Raw genomic sequence first — 21,227 nt, 5'->3', positions numbered from 1 at the left:
GCCCAGGCAAGTCGTGGGGGTTACAGATAGTGTGACATGAACCCAAGATCCCGGTTGAGGCCACCCTCATGTGTGCGGGACTTGGCTATCAGTCTCTGCTCAGCGACTCTGTGTGTCGTGAAGGCCGCCTTGGAGAACGCTTACCCGAAGATCAGAGGCTGAATGCCCATGACTGCTGAAGTGTTCCCTGACAGGGAGAGAACACTCCTGCCTGATGATTGTCGAGCGGTGTTCATTCATCCGTTGTCGTAGTGTCTGCATCGTCTCCCCAATGTACCATGTCTCTGGACATCCTTTCCTGCGACCTATCAGGTAGACAACGTTGGCCGAGTTGCAAGAGTATGTACTGTGTACCTGGTGGATGGTGTTCTCACGTGAGATGATGGCATCCGTGTTGATGATCCGGCATGTCTTGCAGAGGTTGCTGTGGCAGGGTTGTGTGGTGTCATGGTCACTGTTCTCCTGAACGCTGGGTAGTTTGCTGCGGACAATGGTCTGTTTGAGGTTGTGCGGTTGTTTGAAGGCAAGAAGTGGGGGTGTGGGGATGGCCTTGGTGAGATGTTCGTCTTCATCAATGACATGTTGAAGGCTCTGGAGAAGATATCGTAGCTTCTCCACTCCGGGAAAGTACTGGACAACGAAGGGTACTCTGTCCGCCGTGTCTGTGTTTGTCTTCTGAAGAGGTCGGTGCGGTTTTTCGCTGTGGCGTGCCGGAACTGTCGATTGATGAGTTGAGCGCCATATCCTGTTCTTATGAGGGCACCTTTCAGCGTCTGGAGCTGTCTGTTGCGATCCTCCTCATCCGAGCAGATCCTGTGTATACAGCGGGCTTGGCCGTAGGGGATGGCTTCTTTAACGTGTTTAGGGTGGAAGCTGGAGAAGTGGAACATAGTGAGATTATCTGTGGGCTTGCGGAACAGTGAAGTGCTGAGGTGACTGTCCTTGATGGAGATGCGTGTGTCCAAGAATGCAACCGATTCCGGAGAATAGTCCGTGGTGAGTCTGATGGTGGGATGGAACTTGTTGATCTCATCATATAGTTGTTTCAGTGATTGCTCACCATGAGTCCAAAGGAAGAAAATGTCATCGATGTATCTAGTGTATAGCGTCGGTTGAAGGTCCTGTGTGGTGAAGAGGTCTTGTTCGAACCTGTGCATAAAGATGTTGGCATATTGAGATGCGAATTTGATCCCCATGGCTGTTCCATGTGTCTGGATGAAGAATTGGTTGTTGAAGGTGAAGACTTTGTGGTCCAGGATGAAGCAGATGAGTTGTAAAATTGCATCTGGAGATTGGCAGTTGCCAGCATTGAGTACTGAGGCAGTTGCAGCAATGCCATCATCATGGGGGATGCTGGGGTAGAGTGCCGAGGCATCCATTGTGACGAGGAGTGCTCCTGGTTCAACTGCTCCATGTGTGCTGAGTTTCTGCAGGAAGTCCGTAGTGTCGCGACAAAAGCTGGGGGTTCTTTGTACAATGGGTTTCAGGATGCCCTCGACGTAGCCGGAGAGGTTGTCACACAGGGTCCCATTGCCTGATACGATGGGACGGCCGGGTGTGTTTCATAGAATCCCTACAGTACAGAAAGAGGCCATTCGGCCCATCGAGTCTGCACCAACCACAATCCCACCCAGGCCCTACCCCCATATCCCTACACATTTTACCCGCTAATCCCTCTAATCTACGCATCCCAAGACACTAAGGGGCAATTTTTTTTAGCATGGCCAATCAACCTACCCCGCACATCTTTGGACTGTGGGAGGAAACCGGAGCACCCGGAGGAAACCCACGCAGACACGAGGAGAATGTGCAAACTCCACACAGACAGTGACCCAAGCCAGGAATCGAACCCAGGTCCCTGGAGCTGTGAAGCAGCAGTGCTAACCACTGTGCTACCGTGCCGCCCATATGCCTTGTGTATCTTCGGGAGGCAGTAGAGATCACCAATGCGGGGAGTACGTGGGATGAGAGCACAGAGGATGCTCTGAAGGTCCGGATCAAAGGTCTTTACCATCTGTTGAGTTGACGGGTGTGTTCTTTGGTCGGATCTGCGGGTAACTGTCTGTAGTGTTCCTCGTTGTTCAGTTATCGGTACACTTCTTTGCAGTAATCCATTCTATTCAGTATGACAGTGGCCCCTCCTTTGTCTGCTGGTTTGATGACAATGTTGCGGTTGATCTTGAGAGCACGGATGGCGTTGCGTTGTGCTTGAGTGACGTTCGGGGCTGTCTTGTGAGTGCGGCTGATGAATCTGGCATTGATGCACCTCCTGACGGCTTGGGCATACATGTCGAGTCGAGGGCAGCGGCCTTCCGGAGAAGTCCAATTCGACTTTCCTCTTCGGTTGCTGCACTGCAGATCTCTCTGTCGGCTGTTCCGGTTCATTGGCTGTCTCATTGTGTTCGCTGTTGGCCTCTTGGGGTTTGTGGAAGAACTCCCGCAGCCTCATTCGCCTGATGAATTCCTCTGTGTCCACTGCGAGACTGATGGGGTCTATTTTGGTGGTGGGGTAGAAATTGAGCCCTCGGCTGAGAACTTCGATTTCATCTGGTTGAAGTGTGTAGTCTGACAAGTTGACCATGGACTTCCCTGCAGTGGTATTGTTTTCTACTGTGGTAGCGGGGGAGGCTTGGTTGCTGCTGCTGGTGATGCCGAGTTTCTCAAGCTCCCTGTTCTTAGTGTACATGTAGATGGCGTAGTTCCTTTGTCTCGTCTGCTTGGCAGTGTTTTGCTTTCTTGTGTAGGTCAGTGTCACCTGACTTGAATGCCTCAGACCTGGACTTCAATAAGCAGTGGATATCCATGTTCATCCATGGTTTCCAGTTGGGGAACACACAGATTTGCTTCTTTGGCACACAGTCTTCTACACACTTACTAATGAAGTCAGTTTCTGTAGTGGCGTACTCGTTCAGGCAGGTCGCAGAGTTTTTAAATACTTACCAGTCTACTGACTCCAAGCAGCCCCGTAGGAGATCATCCGATTCCTCAGATCAACATTGCACGACTGTCTTTGATGGATTCTCCCACTTCAGTTTTTGCTTGTAAGCCGGGAGCAGGAGCACAGCCTTGTGGTCTGATTTGCCAAAGTGTAGGCGGGTGATAGAGCGGTAGGCATGTTTGATATTTGTGTAGCAGTGGTCTAGGATGTTTGGGCCTCTGGTGGAGCAGGAGACGTGTTGGTGGCAACTTGGTCGGACGCTCTTGAGCATGGCCTGATTGAAGTCCCCGGCCACGATGAACAAGGCCTCGGGATGTTTTGTTTCAAGGCTATTCGTAGTGGTGTATATTAGGGAGAACATCAGTACTGAGAGGGGATATTCTGAGGGTTCGCCCACTGAGTCTATATGGGTAGAACTGAGAAATAAGAAGGGAGAAATCACTTTGATAGGGTTGTACTATAGGCCCCCAAATAGTCAGTGGGAAATTGAGGAACAAATATGTAAGGAGATTACAGATAGCTCCAAGAAAAATAGGGTGGTAAGTCGGGGATTTTAACTTTCCCAACATTGACTGGGACAGCCATAGTATTAGAGGGTTGGATGGAGAGAAATTTGTTGTGAATCAGGAGGAATTTCTCATTCAGTATGTGGATGGCCCGACTAGAGAGGCGGCAAAACCTGACCTCCTCTTGGGAAATGAGAGAGGGCAGGTGACATAAGTGTTAGTGAGGGATCACTTTAGGACCAGTGATCATAATTTCATTAGTTCTAAGATAGCTATGGAGAACGATAGGTGTGGTCCAAAAGTTAAAATTCTAAATTGGGGCAAGGCCAGTTTTGATGGTATTAGGAATTTTCAGAAGTTGATTGGGGGTCTGTTGGCAGACAAAGGGATGGCTGGCAAGTGGGAGGCTTTCAATTGTGTCACATTCCTCTTAAAGTGAAGAGCAAGGCTGATAGAATTAGGGAACCCTGGATGACTTGGGATATTGAGGCCCTGGTCAAGAAGGAGGAAGCATATGACATGCATAGACAGCTGGGATCAAGTGTATTCCTTGAAGAGTATATAGGGAGTAGAAGTAGAGTTAAGAGAGAAATCAGGAGGGCAAAAAGGAGATGAGATCGCTTTGGCAGATAAGACAAAGGAGAATCCAAAGAGGACAAAAAAGTAACTAGGGAGAGTAGGGCCTCTTAAGGATCAACAAGTTATCTATGTGCGGATCTACAAGAGATGAGTGAGATCCTAAATGGATATTACTCATCAGTATTTATTGTTGGGGAAGGCATGGATCTTAAGGAACTGGGGGAAATAAATAGTGATGTCTTGAGGAGTATACACATTACAGAAGGAGGTGCTGGAAGTCTTAAAGCGTGTCAAGGTAGATAAATCCCCAGGACCTGATGAAGTGTATCCCAGGATGTTGTGGGAGGTAAGGAAGGAAATTGCAGGTGCCCTAGCAGAGATATTTGAATCATCACAGGTGAGGTGCCTGACGATTGGAAAATGTTGTGCCTTTGTTTAAAAAGGGCTGCAGGGAAAAGCCTTGGAACTAAAGGCTGGTGAGCCTAATATCTGTAGTGGGTAAGTCATTAGAAGATATTCTGAGAGACAGGATCTAAAAGCAATTAGAGAGGCAAGGATTGATTTAGGGACAGTCAGCATGGTTTTGTGAATGGAAAATCACGTCTCACAAATTTGATTTGAGTTTTTTGAAGGGGTAACCAAGAAAGTAAATGAGGGCAGTGCAGTTGATGTTGTCTACATGGACTTTAGCAAGGCCTTTGACAAGGTACTGCATGGTAGGTTGTTGCATAAAAGTTAAATCGCACAGGATCCAGGGTGAGGTAACCAATTGGATACAAAATTGGCTTGATGACAGAAGACATTTCGAACTGGAGGCCTGTGACTAGCGGTGTGCCTCAGGGATCAGTGCTGGGTCCACTGTTATTTGTCATTTATATTAATGATTTGGATGAGAATTTAGGAGGCATGGTTATTAAGTTGAAGATGACACCAAGATTGGTGACATAGTGGACAGTGAAGGTTCTATCGGATTGCAATGCGATCTTGATCAATTGTGCCAGTGGGCTGACGAATGGCAGATGTAGTTTAATTTAGATAAAAGCAAGGTGATGCATTTTGGTAGATCGAATCACTTATTCAGTTAATGGTAGGGTGTTGGGGAGAGCTATAGAACAGAGATCTAGTGGTACAGGTTCATAGTTCCATGAAAGTGGAGTCACAGGTGAAGAAGGTATTCGGCATGTTTAGTTTCATTGGTCAAAAAATTGAATACAGGAGTTGGGATGTCTTGTAGATAGTCAACATCTTTTCCCAAAGGTGGGGGAGTCTAAAACTAGAGTGCAAAGGTTTAAGATGAGAGGGGAGAGATACAAAAGGGTCCAGAGGGGCAATTTTTTCAGAGGGTGGTGAGTGTCTAGAACAAACTGCCAGAGGTAATAGTAGAGGCAGGTACATTTGTGTTTTAAAAAGCATTTAGACAGTTACATGGGTAGGTTGGGCATAGAGGTCTTTGGGCAAATGCAGGCAATTGGGATGAGATGTGTGGTTAAAAAAAAAAAGGGGCGGCATGGACAAGTTGGGCCAAAGAGCCTGTTTCCATGCTGTAAACCTCTGATACTGTGAAGAATCCCAGCCAGGGTGTCAGAGAATTCCAAACAGTAACTAAAGTTTAAAATTCTAAAGTTTATCTATTAGTGTCACAAGTAGGCTTACATTAACAGTGCAAAGAAGTTACTGTGAAAATTCCATAGTCACCACACTCCGGTGCCTGTTCGGGTACACTCTGAGAATTTAGCATGGCCAACGTGCCTAACCAGCACGTCTTTCCGACTGTGGGAGGAAACCAGAGCACCCCAGAGGAAACCCACGCAGACACGGGGAGAACATGCAGATTCCACTCAGACAGTGACCCAAGCCAGGAATCAAACCTGAGTCCGTGGTGCTGAGAGGCAGTAGTGCTAACCACTGTGCCATCATGCTGTTCATAGCTATGTTTCTCTCTCCATAGATGCTGCCAGGCTGCCGAAGATTTGCATTGAAGATTTGCCTATAAATTTCCATTAATCTGGTTAGTTCCATAAACTCTGCAGAATTTTGACTGTAGTCCTTCATTTTGAAATCTAGCACTGTCATTATTGCGAATGTGGGGCTCAGGTCATTGGTGAACACTTACATTTCATCAATTTCAAATAGCAACAAAACTGAATGCAATGACATGCGTAAATGAGGACAACACAGTTTTGCATGCGAGCTTTATTTTAAGATTCTGCTAACAATCCTGGTCGAAGCTTCATTGAACAATCACAATTTAAAATAAGAAAAAAATCCATACCGATAAGAGTCACCTATTTGGTTCTCGTAAGCGAAAAGATATTTGCCTTTTGTACCAAATTAGGTGACTGCATCTGGTATAAATTAAACATTCAAACACTTTAATAATAAAGGACTCTATGTGAAAGTCATTTAAGTTTTCAATACATCGTACACTGATTAAGATTTAACAGTCTCTAGGCACATGCAAAATATGTACCCTCCAATCCAATGGTGGTCACCATCACACATTCCCCAATCTGAGTGTCACCATCCCCCTTTTCCACTCTTTTTCTTTTTTTGTTGCTGTTTTTTCTTAGAGGCAGCTGAAGGCTTCTGTTGCCGAGGGGGCACAATGTTGCTGGAAGATGCAACTGCGGCTGCTGTCCCAGGTCGTGGAGATGTAGGTGGGCTGCTCACAGTCTTGCTCGCATCACTGGAGTGAAAAGCAGAGCAATCAATCATTAACATGGACTTTAAAGTATAATAATTAAACACATTCAATCAGCTTACAAGGACATTAGAGATATCATGTGTTACATTTATTAAGCTGGTTTAAGAATGTAAGAATCTTGGGAAATCCCAACAGTGGGTTTCCTTGATTATTAACATGAGCTATAAATCCTGATTGTAAATTAGATGTTTTACAAGTTGTGATAGAATAATGCTTGCACTGAACTACATTTTTAACTTTGGGAAATTTCCCACATTATTGGGTCGATGCCACTGTTGTAGCTGTACTGGAACAGCTTGCCTAGAGGCACAGCTCGTCTGCAACACAATTATTCTGTACACTCAGGATGTTGACAAGACCCATAGCCTTTGCTGCATCCAGTGCTTTCAGCTATTTCTTCATATCACTGGAGTGAATTGAATTGGCTGAAGACTGGTATCCATGATAGTAGGAACTTGAAGAGGAGGCCCTGATGGACCAGTCAGCACTTCTGGCTAATGGTGATGCAAATGTTTGAGCTTTGTCCTTTGCACTGATGTGCTGAGCTCCACTTTCTTCGAGGAATGGGTGTTTTTGAATATCCTTTGCTATTTGTTTAACTGTCCACCACCATTCCCAACTGGATGCGACAGGACTGCTGAGCTTTGATCCAATTTGTTGGCTGTAGGATTGCTTAGCTCTCGCGTGCTGCTTTCACTTTTACATGCAAGTAGTGCCATGTTGTAGTGTCAGCATACACTCCTGCATCCCACATTGAACTAAGGTCAGTCCTCTGGCTTGTTAATGGTAAACTGAGAGATATGTCAGGCTGGTGGTTGTGGTTGAATACAATTCTGCTGCTACTGTTCACCTGCTGTATCTCATGGATGACCAGTTTAGAACTGCTAGAACTGTTAAGAATTCTTTCAATTTAGTGTACGGAGGACCAAAAGAGAAAATGCTGGAAAATCTCAGCAGGTCTGGCAGCATCTGGAAGGAGAGAAAAGAGCTGATGTTTTGAGTCCAGTTGACCCAGGATATCCTCATTATGAGAACAGGGCATCATCTCCACAAGAATTATGTTCTGGTCACTTCTACCAATATTGTCTGGGACAGATGCATCACTAGTGAGGGTAGGTCGGTGAGGGTGAAGTCATGTAGGTGTTTGTCTCAAGTTAGAAACATAGAAACCCTACAGTGCAGAAGGAGGCCATTCGGCCCATCGAGTCTGCACCGACCACAATCCCACCCAGGCCCTACCCCCACATATTTTACCCTCTAATCCCTCTAACCTACGCATCCCAGGACTCTAAGGGGCAATTTTTAACCGGCCAATCAACTTAACCCGCACATCTTTGGACTGTGGGAGGAAACCGGAGCACCCGGAGGAAACCCACTTTTGTCCCAAGTTGGGACAAAAGAGTTGTCAGGGAGAAAATCGGACCTCTCAGGGACAAAGGAGGGGAATTATGCTTAGAACCCAAGGGAATAGGGGAGATCCTAAATGAATACTTTGCATCGGTATTCACGAAGGAGAGGGGCGTGTTAACCGGGAGTGTCTCAGAGGGAGGTGTTGACCCGTTAGAGAAAATCTCCATTACAAGAGAAGTGTTAGGTTTTTTAGGGAACATTAAAACTGACAAAGCCCCAGGGCCTGATGGCATCTATCCTCAACTGCTCAGGGAGACGAGAGATGAAATTGCTAGGCCTCTGACGGAAATCTTTGTCGCTTCTTTGGACACGGGTGAGGTCCCTGAGGATTGGAGGATAGCGAATGTGGTCCCGTTGTTTAAGAAGGGTAGCAGGGATAACCCAGGAAATTATAGGCCGGTGAGCTTGACGTCCGTGGTAGGGAAGTTGTTGGAGAGGATTCTTAGAGACAGGATGTATGTGCATTAAGAACGGAACAATCTCATTAGTGACAGACAGCATGGTTTTGTAAGAGGGAGGTCGTGCCTTACAAATTTGGTGGAGTTTTTTGAGGAAGTGACAAAAACGGTTGATGAAGGAAGGGCCGTGGATGTCGTCTATATGGATTTCAGTAAGGCATTTGACAAAGTCCCACATGGCAGGTTAAGAAGGTTAAGGCTCATGGGATACAAGGAGAACTGGCTTGGCCATAGGAGACAGAGGGTAGTGGTCGAAGGGTCTTTTTCCGGCTGGAGGTCTGTGACCAGTGGTGTTCCGCAGGGCTCTGTACTGGGACCTCTGCTATTTGTGATATATATAAATGATTTGGAAGAAGGTGTAACTGGTGTAATCAGCAAGTTTGCGGATGACACGAAGATGGCTGGACTTGCGGATAGCGAAGAGCACTGTCGGGCAATACAGCAGGATATAAATAGGCTGGAAAATTGGGTGGAGATGTGGCAGATGGAGTTTAATCCGGATAAATGCGAAGTGATGCATTTTGGAAGAAATAATGTAGGGAGGAGTTATACAATAAATGGCAGAGTCATCAGGAGTATAGAAACACAGAGGGACCTAGGTGTGCAAGTCCACAAATCCTTGAAGGTGGCAACACAGGTGGAGAAGGTGGTGAAGAAGGCATATGGTATGCTTGCCTTTATACCCCGTCCTATAGAGTATAAAAGCTGGAGTCTGATGATGCAGCTGTATAGAACGCTGGTTAGGCCACATTTGGAGTACTGCGTCCAGTTCTGGTCGCCTCACTACCAGAAGGACGTGGAGGTGTTAGAGAGAGTGCAGAGAAGGTTTACCAGGATGTTGCCTGGTATGGAGGGTCTTAGCTATGAGGAGAGATTGGGTAGACTGGGGTTGTTCTCCCTGGAAAGACGGAGAATGAGGGGAGATCTAATAGAGGTGTACAAGATTATGAAGGATATAGATAGGGTGAACAGTGGGAAGCTTTTTTCCAGGTCGGAGGCGACGATCACGAGGGGTCACGGGCTCAAGCTGAGAGGGGCGAAGTATAACGCAGATATCAGAGGGACGTTTTTTACACAGAGGGTGGTGGGGGCCTGGAATGCGCTGCCAAGTAGGGTGGTGGAGGCAGGCACGCTGACATCGTTTAAGACTTACCTGGATAGTCACATGAGCAGCCTGGGAATGGAGGGATACAAACGATTGGTCTAGTTGGACCAAGGAGCGGCACAGGCTTGGAGCCAGCTTGGTCAGTAGGGGTGTTTCAAAGTCATTCTGGTAATGAATATTGAAGCCCCCCATTCCAAGTATATTCTGGTGCTACTTCCAAGTGGTGTTCAACATGGCGGAGCACTGATTCATTAGCTGAGGGATGGTGGTCAGTAGTAATCAGAAGATTTCTTTGCTCATGTTTTATTTGATGTCATGTGATTTCATAGAGTTCGCAGACAATGCTGAGGAGTCCCAGGACCAATCCTTCCCAACTGTATAACCATTATGCTACCACCTCTGGTGGCTCTGTCCTGCGACTGAATAGGATATACGTAGGCATGTTGGAAGATGATTCATAGAGTATGACTGTATAAGAGTTCCTGCTTTACTAATGGGGACAGCTCTCCCAATTTTGGCACTGTTCCTCAGATGTTACTCAGGACTTCAGAGAGTTAACCTGGCAGGTCATGCCTTTGTCATTTCCAGTGTCTCGGTCAATGTTGGTCACCTCATTTTATTTCTCAACTTTTCCATACTGGTTTGATAAAACAGTGATTGGCTACACCATGACCTATAGGTCACATGTGGCAAGCCGTAATGCCAGATCATTTAGTCCCATTTGTACTCATTTTTTCTTAATTACGGAAATAAAAGCAAAATACTGCAGAAGCTGGAATCTGAAACAAAAACAGAAAATACTGGAAAATCTCAGCGGGTTTGACAGCATCTGTGCGAGAGAATAGAGCCAATGTTTGGAGTCAGTTCCCAGATTCAAAATGTTGGCTCTATTCTCTCCCCACAGATGCTGTCAGACCTGTTGAGATTTTCCAGCATTTTCTGTTTTTGTTTCTTAATTGCTGGTTTGACTTTGTCTGAATCTTCTCAGCCAGGAGGTTTGCAAGAGCTCCTGCTATGTTCTTATTTATAATTTATTCATGGAGTTAGAGGCAGTAGTAACTTGAGATATTTGCAAATTAGTGGAAACGTGGTTCTAAAGTTTCTGGATCTGAGATAAGGCAAAAAGCTGCATACCCGATAAGGTTTTCAAATATGGGCTGCGCTGCCTAAAGAAAGAATCATAGAAACAGGCCATAATTACACACCTTTAGAACCCTGGAATCTTAAAGCACACCAGGAGGCCATTCTGCCCCCTACATGTGATACAATTAGACTTCTTCCCTGAACATTGTCAAACCTTGTGCTTTATCATTGGCACATTGAAAGTAATAATCCCACAATGGCCAACACTCACAGTTCTGTTGCTGCAGACAATGTTGTTCCTTGAGTTCCTTTTCCTATTGGTTCCTTCTTCTTCCCCTTCTTTCTCCCACGATAATATGAGCGTTCCCGCATGGGAAGCCATCGTTCTGGATCTGGAGGCACTTTAGGATCATAATTTTTGGGCAGCTTACCTACACAATAAAAGATAAACCAGCCAATGACACAAATTGGATATTGGTTTTGTTAAATAAAGTGGAATCATTGGGAATATTTTCATTGGGAGTCACCCATTTAAAACAGAGATGAAGAACTTTTTTTCTCTGAGGGTCAAGAGTCTTTGGAACTCTTCCTTAAAAAACGGTGGAAACAGAATCTTTGAATATTTTTAAGGCGGAGGTTGATCGATTCTTAAGGCGAAAAAGGTTATTGGGATAGATGGGAATGTGGAGTTAAAATTACTATCAGATCAGCCATAATCTTATTGAATGGCGGAGCAGGCTTGAGGGGCCGAGTGGCCTACTCCTGCTCCTAATTCAAATGTTCATATGTATTAGCTATTTTCACTTAAATCTTTGAGGCAGTAATTAACAGACTTTCCCAGGTTTAGTGTGTTTTTTTCTTCCAAAATTGTTACTTAATTTAAAAGCTGAAATAGAAATAATCTTAGTGGCCAGCACAGCAACGATAATGAGTCCCACTTGATAAGATAATTTCCTGTGGTGCACCCTAAAATAGGTGGGAAAGCAGGTAGTGAAGAGGATATAAAGATTCTCCAGATGGATACAGATAGGCTCGGAGAATGGGCCAAAATTTAGCAGATGGAGTTTCACGTGGGTAGATGTGAGGTTACTTATTTTAGCTGAAAAAATAGAAAGGCGAATTATCTAAATGGAAAGCAGATTCAAAATGCGTCTGGGCAGAGGGATCTGGGTGTCTTTGTTCATGAATCACAGAAAGTCGGTATGCAGGTACAGCATGTAATAAAAAAGGCAAATGGGATGTTAGCATTTACTGCAAAAGCACTGGAGTATAAAAGGAAAGAAGTGTTGCAATTGTATAGGGTGTAGGCGAGACCGCATCTGGAGTCATGGAAACAAGCCCTTTGGCCCAACTTGTCAATGCTGCCCAGTTTTTAACCACTAAGCTAGTCCCAATTGTCTGCATTTGGCCCATATCCCTCTATACCCATCTTATCCATGTAACTGTCTAAATGCTTATTAAAAGACAAAATTTTACCTGCCTCTACTACTACCTCTGGCAGTTCGTTTCAGACACTCACCACCCTGAGTGAAAAAAGTGCCCCTGGACCATTTTGTATCTCTCCCCTCTCAACTTAAATCTTTGCCCTCTCGTTTTAGACCCCTCAACCTCTGCGAAAAGATGTTAACTATCGAAAACTGGTGTCCTGTGTTCAGTTTTGGTCTCATTTTAAAAGGGATTGATAAAGTAAATGTAGACCAAATGTTTCCTCTTATGGGGCAATCTAGAACAAGAGGTCACAGGTATTGGTTGCGAGGCGGTAGATTTAAAACGGAGATGAGGAGGAACTACTTCTCGCAGAGGGTGGTGAATTTGTCGAACTCGCTTCCCCATAGCACGGTGGAGCCGGAATCGTTGATTGGTTTCAAGAGGGAGATGGACATATATCTAATAAAATAAAATGGGGTGGCACAGTGGTTTAGCACTGCTATCTCACAACACCAGGGACCTAGGTTCGATTCCTGGCTTGGGTCACTGTGTGGAGTTTGCACATTCTCCCCATATCTGTGTGGGTTTCCTCCGGGTGCTCTGGTTTCTGGCTCCCACACTCCAAAGATGTGCGGGTTAGATTGATTGACCATACTAAATTGCCCCTTACTGTCAGGGGGTGAGTAGGATAAATAAGTAGGGTTATGGGGATAGGGCCGAGGTGGGAATGTGATCGGTGCAAACTCAATGGCCGAATGGCCTCCTTCTGCACTGTAGGGATTCTAAGAACATAAGAAATAGGAGCAGGAGTAGGCCATCTAGCCCCTCGAGCCTGCCCCGCCATTCAATAAGATCGTGGCTGATCTGATAGTGGTTTAGTTCCACTTACCCGCCCGCTCCCCATAACCCTTAATTCCCTTATTGATCCGAAATCTATCTACCTGTGACTTAAACATATTTAACGAGGTAGCTTCCACTGCTTCAATGGGCAGAAAATTCCAGATATTCACTACCCTCTGAGAGAAGACGTTCCTTCTCAACTCTGTTCTAAACTGACTCCCCCTTATTTTGAGGCTGTGTCTTCTAGTTCTTGTTTCCTTTCTAAGTGGAAAGAATCTCTTTGCCTCTACCCTGTCTAGCCCCTTCATTATCTTATGTCTCTATAAGATCTCCCCTCAGCCTTCTAAACTCCAATGAGTACAGGCCCAATCTACTCAATCTCTCCTCATAAGCTAACCCCCTCATTTCCGGTATTAACCTGGTGAACCTTCTCTGTACTCCCTCCAAGGCCAATATATCCTTCCGCAAATAAGGGGACCAAAATTGCACATAGTACTCCAGTTGCGGCCTCACCAGTACCTTGTACAATTGCAGCAAGACCTCCCTGCTTTTATACTCCATCCCCTTCGCGATAAAGGCCAACATTCCATCTGCCTTCTTGATCACCTGCTGCACCTGCAAACTGAGTTTTTGCGATTCATGCACAAGGACCCCCAGGTCCCTCTGCACAGTAGCATGTTGTAATTTTTCACCATTTAAATAATAGTCCATTTTACGATTATTCCTTCCAAAGTGGATAACCTCACACTTGTCAACGTTATACTCCATCTGCCAGATCCTCGCCCACTCCAAATCTCTCTGCAGACTTTCCGCATCCTCCACGCAATTCGCTTTCCCACTCATCTTTGTGTCATCTGCAAACTTTGTTACCCTACACTCAGTCCCCTCCTCCAGATCGTCTATGTATATGGTAAACAGTTGATTCTATGATTCTAATAAGGGAAAGAGGGATTATGAGGAACAGGCAGGGAGGGGGATTTGAGACTAGGGAGAGATCAGCCATGATCTGATTGAATGGCGGAGCAGTCTCGATGGGCTGAATTTGCCTACTTCTGCTCCTAATTCCTATGTTTCTATGTAGTCATAGAGGTTTACAGCATGGAAACAGGCGCTTCGGCCCAACTTGTCCATGCTGCCTCCTTTTTTTTGAAAACCACTAAGCTAGTCCCAATTGCTCATGTTTGGCCCATATCCCTTTATACCCATCTTAATTGTACCTGCCTCTACTACTACTTGTGGCAGCTTGTTACAGACACTCATCACCTGCTGTGTCAAAACATTGTCCCTCTGGACCCTTTTGTATCTCTCCCCTCTTACCTTAAACCTATGCCCTCTAGTTTTAGGCTCCCCTACCTTTGTAAAAAGATGTTGACTATCCAGCTGATTGATGCCCCCTCATTATTTTATAGACCGCTATAAGATCACCCCTCAGCCTCCTACGCTCTAGGGACAAAAGTTCCAGTCTATCCAGCCTCTCTTTATAACTCAAACAATCAAGTCCCAGGAGCATCCTAGTAAATCTTTTCTGCACTCTTTCTAGTTTAATAATATCCTTTCTATAATTGGGTGACCAGAACTGTACACAGTATTCCAAGTATGGCCTTACCAATGTCCTGTACAACTTCAACAAGACGACCCAACTCCTGTATTCAGTGCGGCAAGGCAATTGCTTATGCCCACAATTCTCCACGTAGCAAGTTATCTTTCATGCCCCATACTAGTTTGTTTTATTTTTTTAGGGGGTGATTAAAGAAGAGTTGGAAAGCAGAAGCGTGCAGTGTTCAAAATTTCCAGTGGAAACATAGTGATGGAGCAGAAGAAAAAGAACTAGTGACAAGTGCAGCACACGTGCAGTGCTGTCTCTGGATCTTTGTGTCTTGAGAAAAGCTGAGCTGACAGCACATGACTCCGAGGGGTGGGGATGCTGACGTTGCGAGACAGGATGGGGAACAGGTGAGCACTGGAGGGAGAGTAGACAGTGGGCAGGTGATGAGGGAAATGGGACTGGAGTTAAAAGTGTGGGGGGGGGGGGGGGGGGGGGTGGTCCACTGGAACTGAAAGAGAACAAAGAGTATGGGAAGGCTGTTGTGTAACAATTTTCAACATCAGTTGCTTTGACAAAACTGCTGTCTGAACACTGAATGCTTGTGATTACTAAGAGAGCATTTTGGAGGTGAGGTAAGAGCTACTCTATCCAAAATAACACATCCTAAAATATCAATAACAAACAATCTAGATAGTGCCTTTAACTGTTAACATCCTTGGGGTTATCATTTACCAGAAAGTTTCACCACCTAAACAGTGACTACAAGAGGTCAGAGGCTAAGAATACTGCAGCGAGTAACTCACCTCCTGACTCCCCAAAGTCTGTCCACCATCTACAAGGCACATATCAGGAGTGTGATGGAATACTCCCCACTTGCCTGAATGGGTGCAGCTCCAACAACACTCAAGAGGCTTGACATCATCCAGGACAAAGCTGCCTGCTCGATTGGCACCACATCCACAAACACCTACTCCCTCCACCACCGACGCTCAGTACACACTGCTGCTACTATATACAAGATGCACTGCAGTAATTCACCAAAGATCCTTAGACTGCACCTGCCAAACCCATGACCATTTCCATCAGGAAGGACAAGGGCAGTAGGTACATGGGAACACCGCCACCTGCAAGTTCCCCTCCAAGTCACACACCATTTGACTTGGAAATATATCGCCGTTCCTTCGCAGTGGCTGGGTCAAAATCCTGGAATTCCCTCCCGAACGACATTGTGGGTCAACCCACAGCACATGGACTACAGCGATTCAAGGCAGCAGCTCACCATCACCTTCTCAAACGGCAACAAGGGATGGGCAATAAATGCTGACCAGCCAGCGATGCCCATGTCCCACGAATGGATAAAAACATAGTGAAACATCCCAAGCTGCACAGCAACATTGGAAAACAAAGTATGATACCAGCCCATATAAAGGAATATTAGGTCAGAAAAGTTTGGCCAAGAATTTTGAGTGCCTAAATCATAGAATCCCTACAGTGCAGAAGGAAGCTATTCAGCCCCATTGAGCCTGCACCAGCAACAATCCCACACCTATCCCCGTTACCCCACTTATTTACCCTGCAAATCCCCCGACACTAAGGGACAATTTAGCATGGCCAATCAACCTAACCCGCACATCTTGAGAGTGTGGGAGGAACCCGGAGGAAACCCACGCAGACATGAAGAGAATGTGCAAACTCCACACAGTCTCCCAAACCGGAATTGAAACCAGGGCCCTGGTGCTGTGAGGCAGCAGTGCTAATCACTGTGCCATGAGGCAGAGAGGTGTAGGGAGGAATGTCAGATCTTCAGGTCTCAGCGACCAAAAGCTGAACCACCAATGGTGGAACAATTAGAATTTGGAATGGACAAGAGGCCTAAATTAGAGGAGAGCGGTTATCTTGGATGGTTGTGCAGCTGTAGGAAATTAAAGAGATGGGAGGAGTGAGGCAATGAAAGAATTTAAAGTCAAGGTTGAGAATTTTAAATTCAAGATATTGCTTGACCGGTAAATCAGCAAGCAAAGGAATGATACAGGAACAGGACTTTCGGCAAATTAAGACAAGGGTGACTGAAGTTTAAATATCCAATTGTGGAGCATAGAATGTGGGAGACCAACTAGGAGTGTGTTGGAAATGGTCTAGTCTAGAGGTAAGAAAGGAATGAATGAGGGTAACAACAAAGATTGTCATAAAGCTAACAGCTGCTTTTTCAAACCGATTGCTGCGGGAGAAAGAAAAACAAGCAATATAAAAGCAAACCTTTCTTTTTCTTCTTTTTTTTCTTTGTATCACCTTGTCTGGAAAAGGAAAAGAAAGTGGGTCAAAATGGTCCACCCAAAACAGAATGAATTAAGTTTCTTAGTTTTCTATGTTTCTATTTAAAGGTGCAGAAATCAAAATGCATTACCCTGGAAATTTCAAAGAAATTAGAGTTCCACAGATAATACAGCATTTAATGACATTCTTAAAATGTGATATCAATCAAATTCAGATGTAAATGCAAGAACAACCATCACCTAATATTCACAAATCGCATTTCCTGCAAGAGGTCAACGACAAGAGTTAACTTTGGAACCTGGTGTTTCCAGCAGAGCGCAGTGCTCACACGGAGCATCTCTTGGGAAATTCAAGGCAGTCGTAGCTGTAATTTTCTATCCATTAATTAATGGTTAAAGACTGGCAACCAAGATACCTTAAAATGTACACCATGCAAGTACCTTTCCCCAATGAGTTATTGACATGACATAAACCAAGCAATGTCAGGACACAGGCTAGCAGTTCCTGCACAGCCCACAAGTTCAGCATTAGCACAAAGATCCAAGCTAACTCCAAAATGATACAAGATTGGCTCCTTCATCCAGAGTTTTACTTCACTTCATTCAGTGTTGTAAGATCTGGTTCAGACTCTGGATTCAAACTGCATCGAACTGCACCAATAGAGTGCAATGAAACTATTCCACACTGATGAACAGGGAGAGAGTGCACTTAAACATGTGGTTGCAGGGATGGTGCAGGAGGGAGGGTTTCAGATACGTGGATCATTGGAACACGTTCTGGGGAAGGTGGGACCTCTACAAACAGGACGGGGTGCAACTGAACCAGAGGGGCACCAATATCCTGGGAGGGAAATTTGCTACGGCTCTTCAGGGGGATTTAAACTAATTTGTCAGGGGAGTGGGAAAAGGAGTTGTAGTCCGGAAGTCAGTGTTGAGGGTGGTGAGGTATTGGGGAAGGTATCAAGGTCAAGGGTGGGTACCGGTAGACAGGAAGGTGGGTTGAAGTGTGTCTACTTCAATGCAAGGAGCATCCGGAACAAGGTGGATGAACTTGGGGCATGGATTGCTACTTGGGACTACGATGTTGTGGCCATTATGGAGACGTGGGTAGAACAAGGACAGGAATGGTTGTTGGACGTTCCGGGGTATAGATGTTTCAGTAAGTGTAGGGAAGCTGGTAAAAGAGGTGGAGGAGTAGCATTGTTAATCAAGGATAGTTTAACGGCTGCGGAAAAGCACTTTGAGGGGGATATGCACACTGAGGTAATATGGGCTGCAGTTAGAAACAGGAAAGGAGCGGTCACGTTGTTAGGAGTTTACTATAGGCCCCCAAATAGTAATAGAGATGTGGAGGAAGAAATTGCTAAGCAGATTATGGATACGTGTGGGGGTCACAGGGTAGTTGTCATGGGGGACTTTAACTTTCCAAATATTGATTGGAACCTTTGTAGGTCAAATAGTTTGGATGGGGCACTTTTTGTGCAGTGTGTGCAGGAGGGTTTCCTGACACAATATGTGGATAGGCCGACAAGGGGTGAGGCCACATTGGATTTGGTACTGGGAAATGAACCGGGCCAAGTGTTAGATTTGGTTGTGGGAGAGAACTTTGGAGATAGTGACCACAATTCGGTGTCTTTTGTTATTGCAATGGAGAGGGATAGGGCCGGACGGCAGGGCAAGGCTTACAATTGGGGGAGAGGTAATTATGATGCGATTAGGCAAGAATTAGGGGGCATAAGATGGGAACAGAAACTGTCAGGGAAAGGCACTGATGAAAAGTGGAACTTTTTCAAGGAACAAATACTGGGTGTCCTTGATAGGTATGTCCCTGTCAGGCAGGGAGGAAATGGCCGAGTGAGGGAACCGTGGTTCACAAAAGAGGTGGAATGTCTTGTGAAAAGGAAGAGGGAAGCTTATGTAGGGATGAGGAAACAAGGTTCAGATTGCTCGATTGAGGGTTACAAGTTAGCAAGGAATGAGCTGAAAAAGGGGCTGAGGAGAGCTAGGAGGGGACATGAGAAGTCCTTGGCGGGTCGGATCAAGGAAAACCCCAAGGCTTTTTACTCTTATGTGAGGAATAAAAGAATGACCAGGGTGAGGTTAGGGCCGGTCAAGGACAGTGGTGGGAACTTGTGTATGGAATCAGGAGAGATAGGCGAGGTGATGAATGAATACTTTTCTTCAGTGTTCACCAAGGAGAGGGGCCATGTTTTTCAGGAAGAGAAGGTGTTACAGGCTAATAGGTTGGAGGAAATAGATGTTCGGAGGGAGGATGTATTGGCAGTTTTGAATAAACTGAAGGTCGATAAGTCCCCTGGGCCTGATGAAATGTATCCTAGGATTCTTTGGGAGGCAAGGGATGAGATTGCAGAGCCTTTGGCTTTGATCTTTGGGTCCTCGCTGTCCACGGGGATGGTGCCAGAGGACTGGAGAGTGGCAAATGTTGTTCCTCTGTTTAAGAAAGGGAATAGAAATGACCCTGGTAATTATAGACCGGTTAGTCTGACTTCGGTGGTTGGTAAATTGATGGAAAAGGTCCTTAGGGATGGGATTTACGACCATTTAGAAAGATGCGGATTAATCCGGGATAGTCAGCACGGATTTGTGAAGGGCAAATCGTGCCTCACAAATTTGATAGAATTTTTTGAGGAGGTAACTAGGTGTGTTGATGAAGGTAGGGCGGTTGATGTCATATACATGGATTTTAGTAAGGCGTTTGATAAGGTCCCCCATGGTCGGCTTATGATGAAAGTAAGGAGGTGTGGGATAGAGGGAAAGTTGGCCGATTGGATAGGTAACTGGCTATCTGATCGAAGACAGAGGGTGGTGGTGGATGGAAAATTTTCGGACTGGAGGCAGGTTGCTAGCGGAGTGCCGCAGGGATCGGTGCTTGGTCCTCTGCTCTTTGTGATTTTTATTAATGACTTAGAGGAGGGGGCTGAAGGGTGGATCAGTAAATTTGCTGATGACACCAAGATTGGTGGAGTAGTGGATGAGGTGGAGGGGTGTTGTAGGCTGCAAAAAGACATAGATAGGATGCAAAGCTGGGCTGAAAAATGGCAAATGGAGTTTAACCCTGATAAATGTGAGGTGATTCATTTTGGTCGGACAAATTTAAATGTGGATTACAGGGTCAAAGGTAGGGTTCTGAAGACTGTGGAGGAACAGAGAGATCTTGGGGTCCATATCCACAGATCTCTAAAGGTTGCCACTCAAGTGGATAGAGCTGTGAAGAAGGCATATAGTGTGTTAGCTTTTATTAACAGGGGGTTGGAGTTTAAGAGCCGTGGGGTTATGCTGCAACTGTACAGGACCTTGGTGAGACCACATTTGGAATATTGCGTGCAGTTCTGGTCACCTCACTATAAGAAGGATGTGGAAGCGCTGGAGAGAGTGCAGAGGAGATTTACCAGGATGCTGCCTGGTTTGGAGTGTCGGTCTTATGAGGAAAGGTTGAGGGAGCTGGGGCTGTTCTCTCTGGAGCGGAGGAGATTGAGGGGAGACTTAATAGAGGTTTATAAAATGATGAAGGGGATAGATCGAGTGAACGTTCAAAGACTATTTCCTCGGGTGGATGGAGCTATTACAAGGGGGCATAACTATAGGGTTCATGGTGGGAGATATAGGAAGGATATCAGAGGTAGGTTCTTCACGCAGAGAGTGGTTGGGGTGTGGAATGGACTGCCTGCAGTGATAGTGGAGTCAGACACTTTAGGAACATTTAAGCGGTTATTGGATAGGCACATGGAGCACAACAGGATGGTAGGGAGTGGGATAGCTTGATCTTGGTTTCAGATGAAGGTCGGCACAACATCGTGGGCCGAAGGGCCTGTTCTGTGCTGTACTGTTCTATGTTCTATATGATGCCACAATTCCGGTATGAATGCAACCTAAACCTAAAACTACTATCATGCTCTGTTTACAACAACTTATATAAAATGAATTTTCCATAATGTCGCTTCACAGGAGCATTACAAAATGAAGTATGACATTATGCCACATAAGGAACTATTAAATCAGATGACCAAAAGCTTGGCTAAAGACATATCTTAAAAAAAGGGAAGTTTCAGAAAAGCAGAGAGGTATAGGGAGGAAATTCCAGAGCTTAGGGCCTAGGCAAGTGAAGGCACAACAATCAATGATGGAACAATTAAAACTGAGGATGCACAGGAAGTCAGAATTAGAGTGCAGATGTCTCAGAGGGTTTTGGGGCTGAAGGGCAGTACAGAGATCAGAAGGGGGTGAGGCCATGGACAGAGTTGAAAACAGGGATGGAATTTTTAAACTAAAGATCTGGATTGACCAGGAGCCAATGAAGGACAACTTAGGGTTATACGGGAACGAGACAATTGCAAGT

At 45.5% G+C, this 21,227-nt stretch overlaps 1 protein-coding gene across 3 annotated transcripts in view; it reads right to left on the bottom strand.

Moving 5' to 3' along the window:
- Positions 1-6,201: 6,201 nt before the first annotated feature.
- Positions 6,202-21,227, bottom strand: part of srp72 (signal recognition particle 72) — a 104,736-nt gene continuing 89,710 nt past the window's right edge. For all 3 annotated transcript variants that reach the window (XM_078201604.1, XM_078201540.1, XM_078201683.1), the window contains exons 17-19: positions 16,854-16,891; positions 11,055-11,214; positions 6,202-6,709 (exon numbers count right to left, since the gene is read on the bottom strand). In XM_078201604.1, the coding sequence (XP_078057730.1) occupies positions 6,541-6,709; positions 11,055-11,214; positions 16,854-16,891 (367 nt within the window). In that variant the 3' untranslated portion in view covers positions 6,202-6,540. The remainder of the gene's footprint in view (positions 6,710-11,054; positions 11,215-16,853; positions 16,892-21,227) is intronic.

This window comes from Mustelus asterias, chromosome 1, assembly GCF_964213995.1.
Source record: "Mustelus asterias chromosome 1, sMusAst1.hap1.1, whole genome shotgun sequence".
NCBI classification, from domain to species: Eukaryota; Metazoa; Chordata; class Chondrichthyes; order Carcharhiniformes; family Triakidae; genus Mustelus; species Mustelus asterias.
This window is presented reverse-complemented; position numbering and strand designations above follow the sequence as displayed.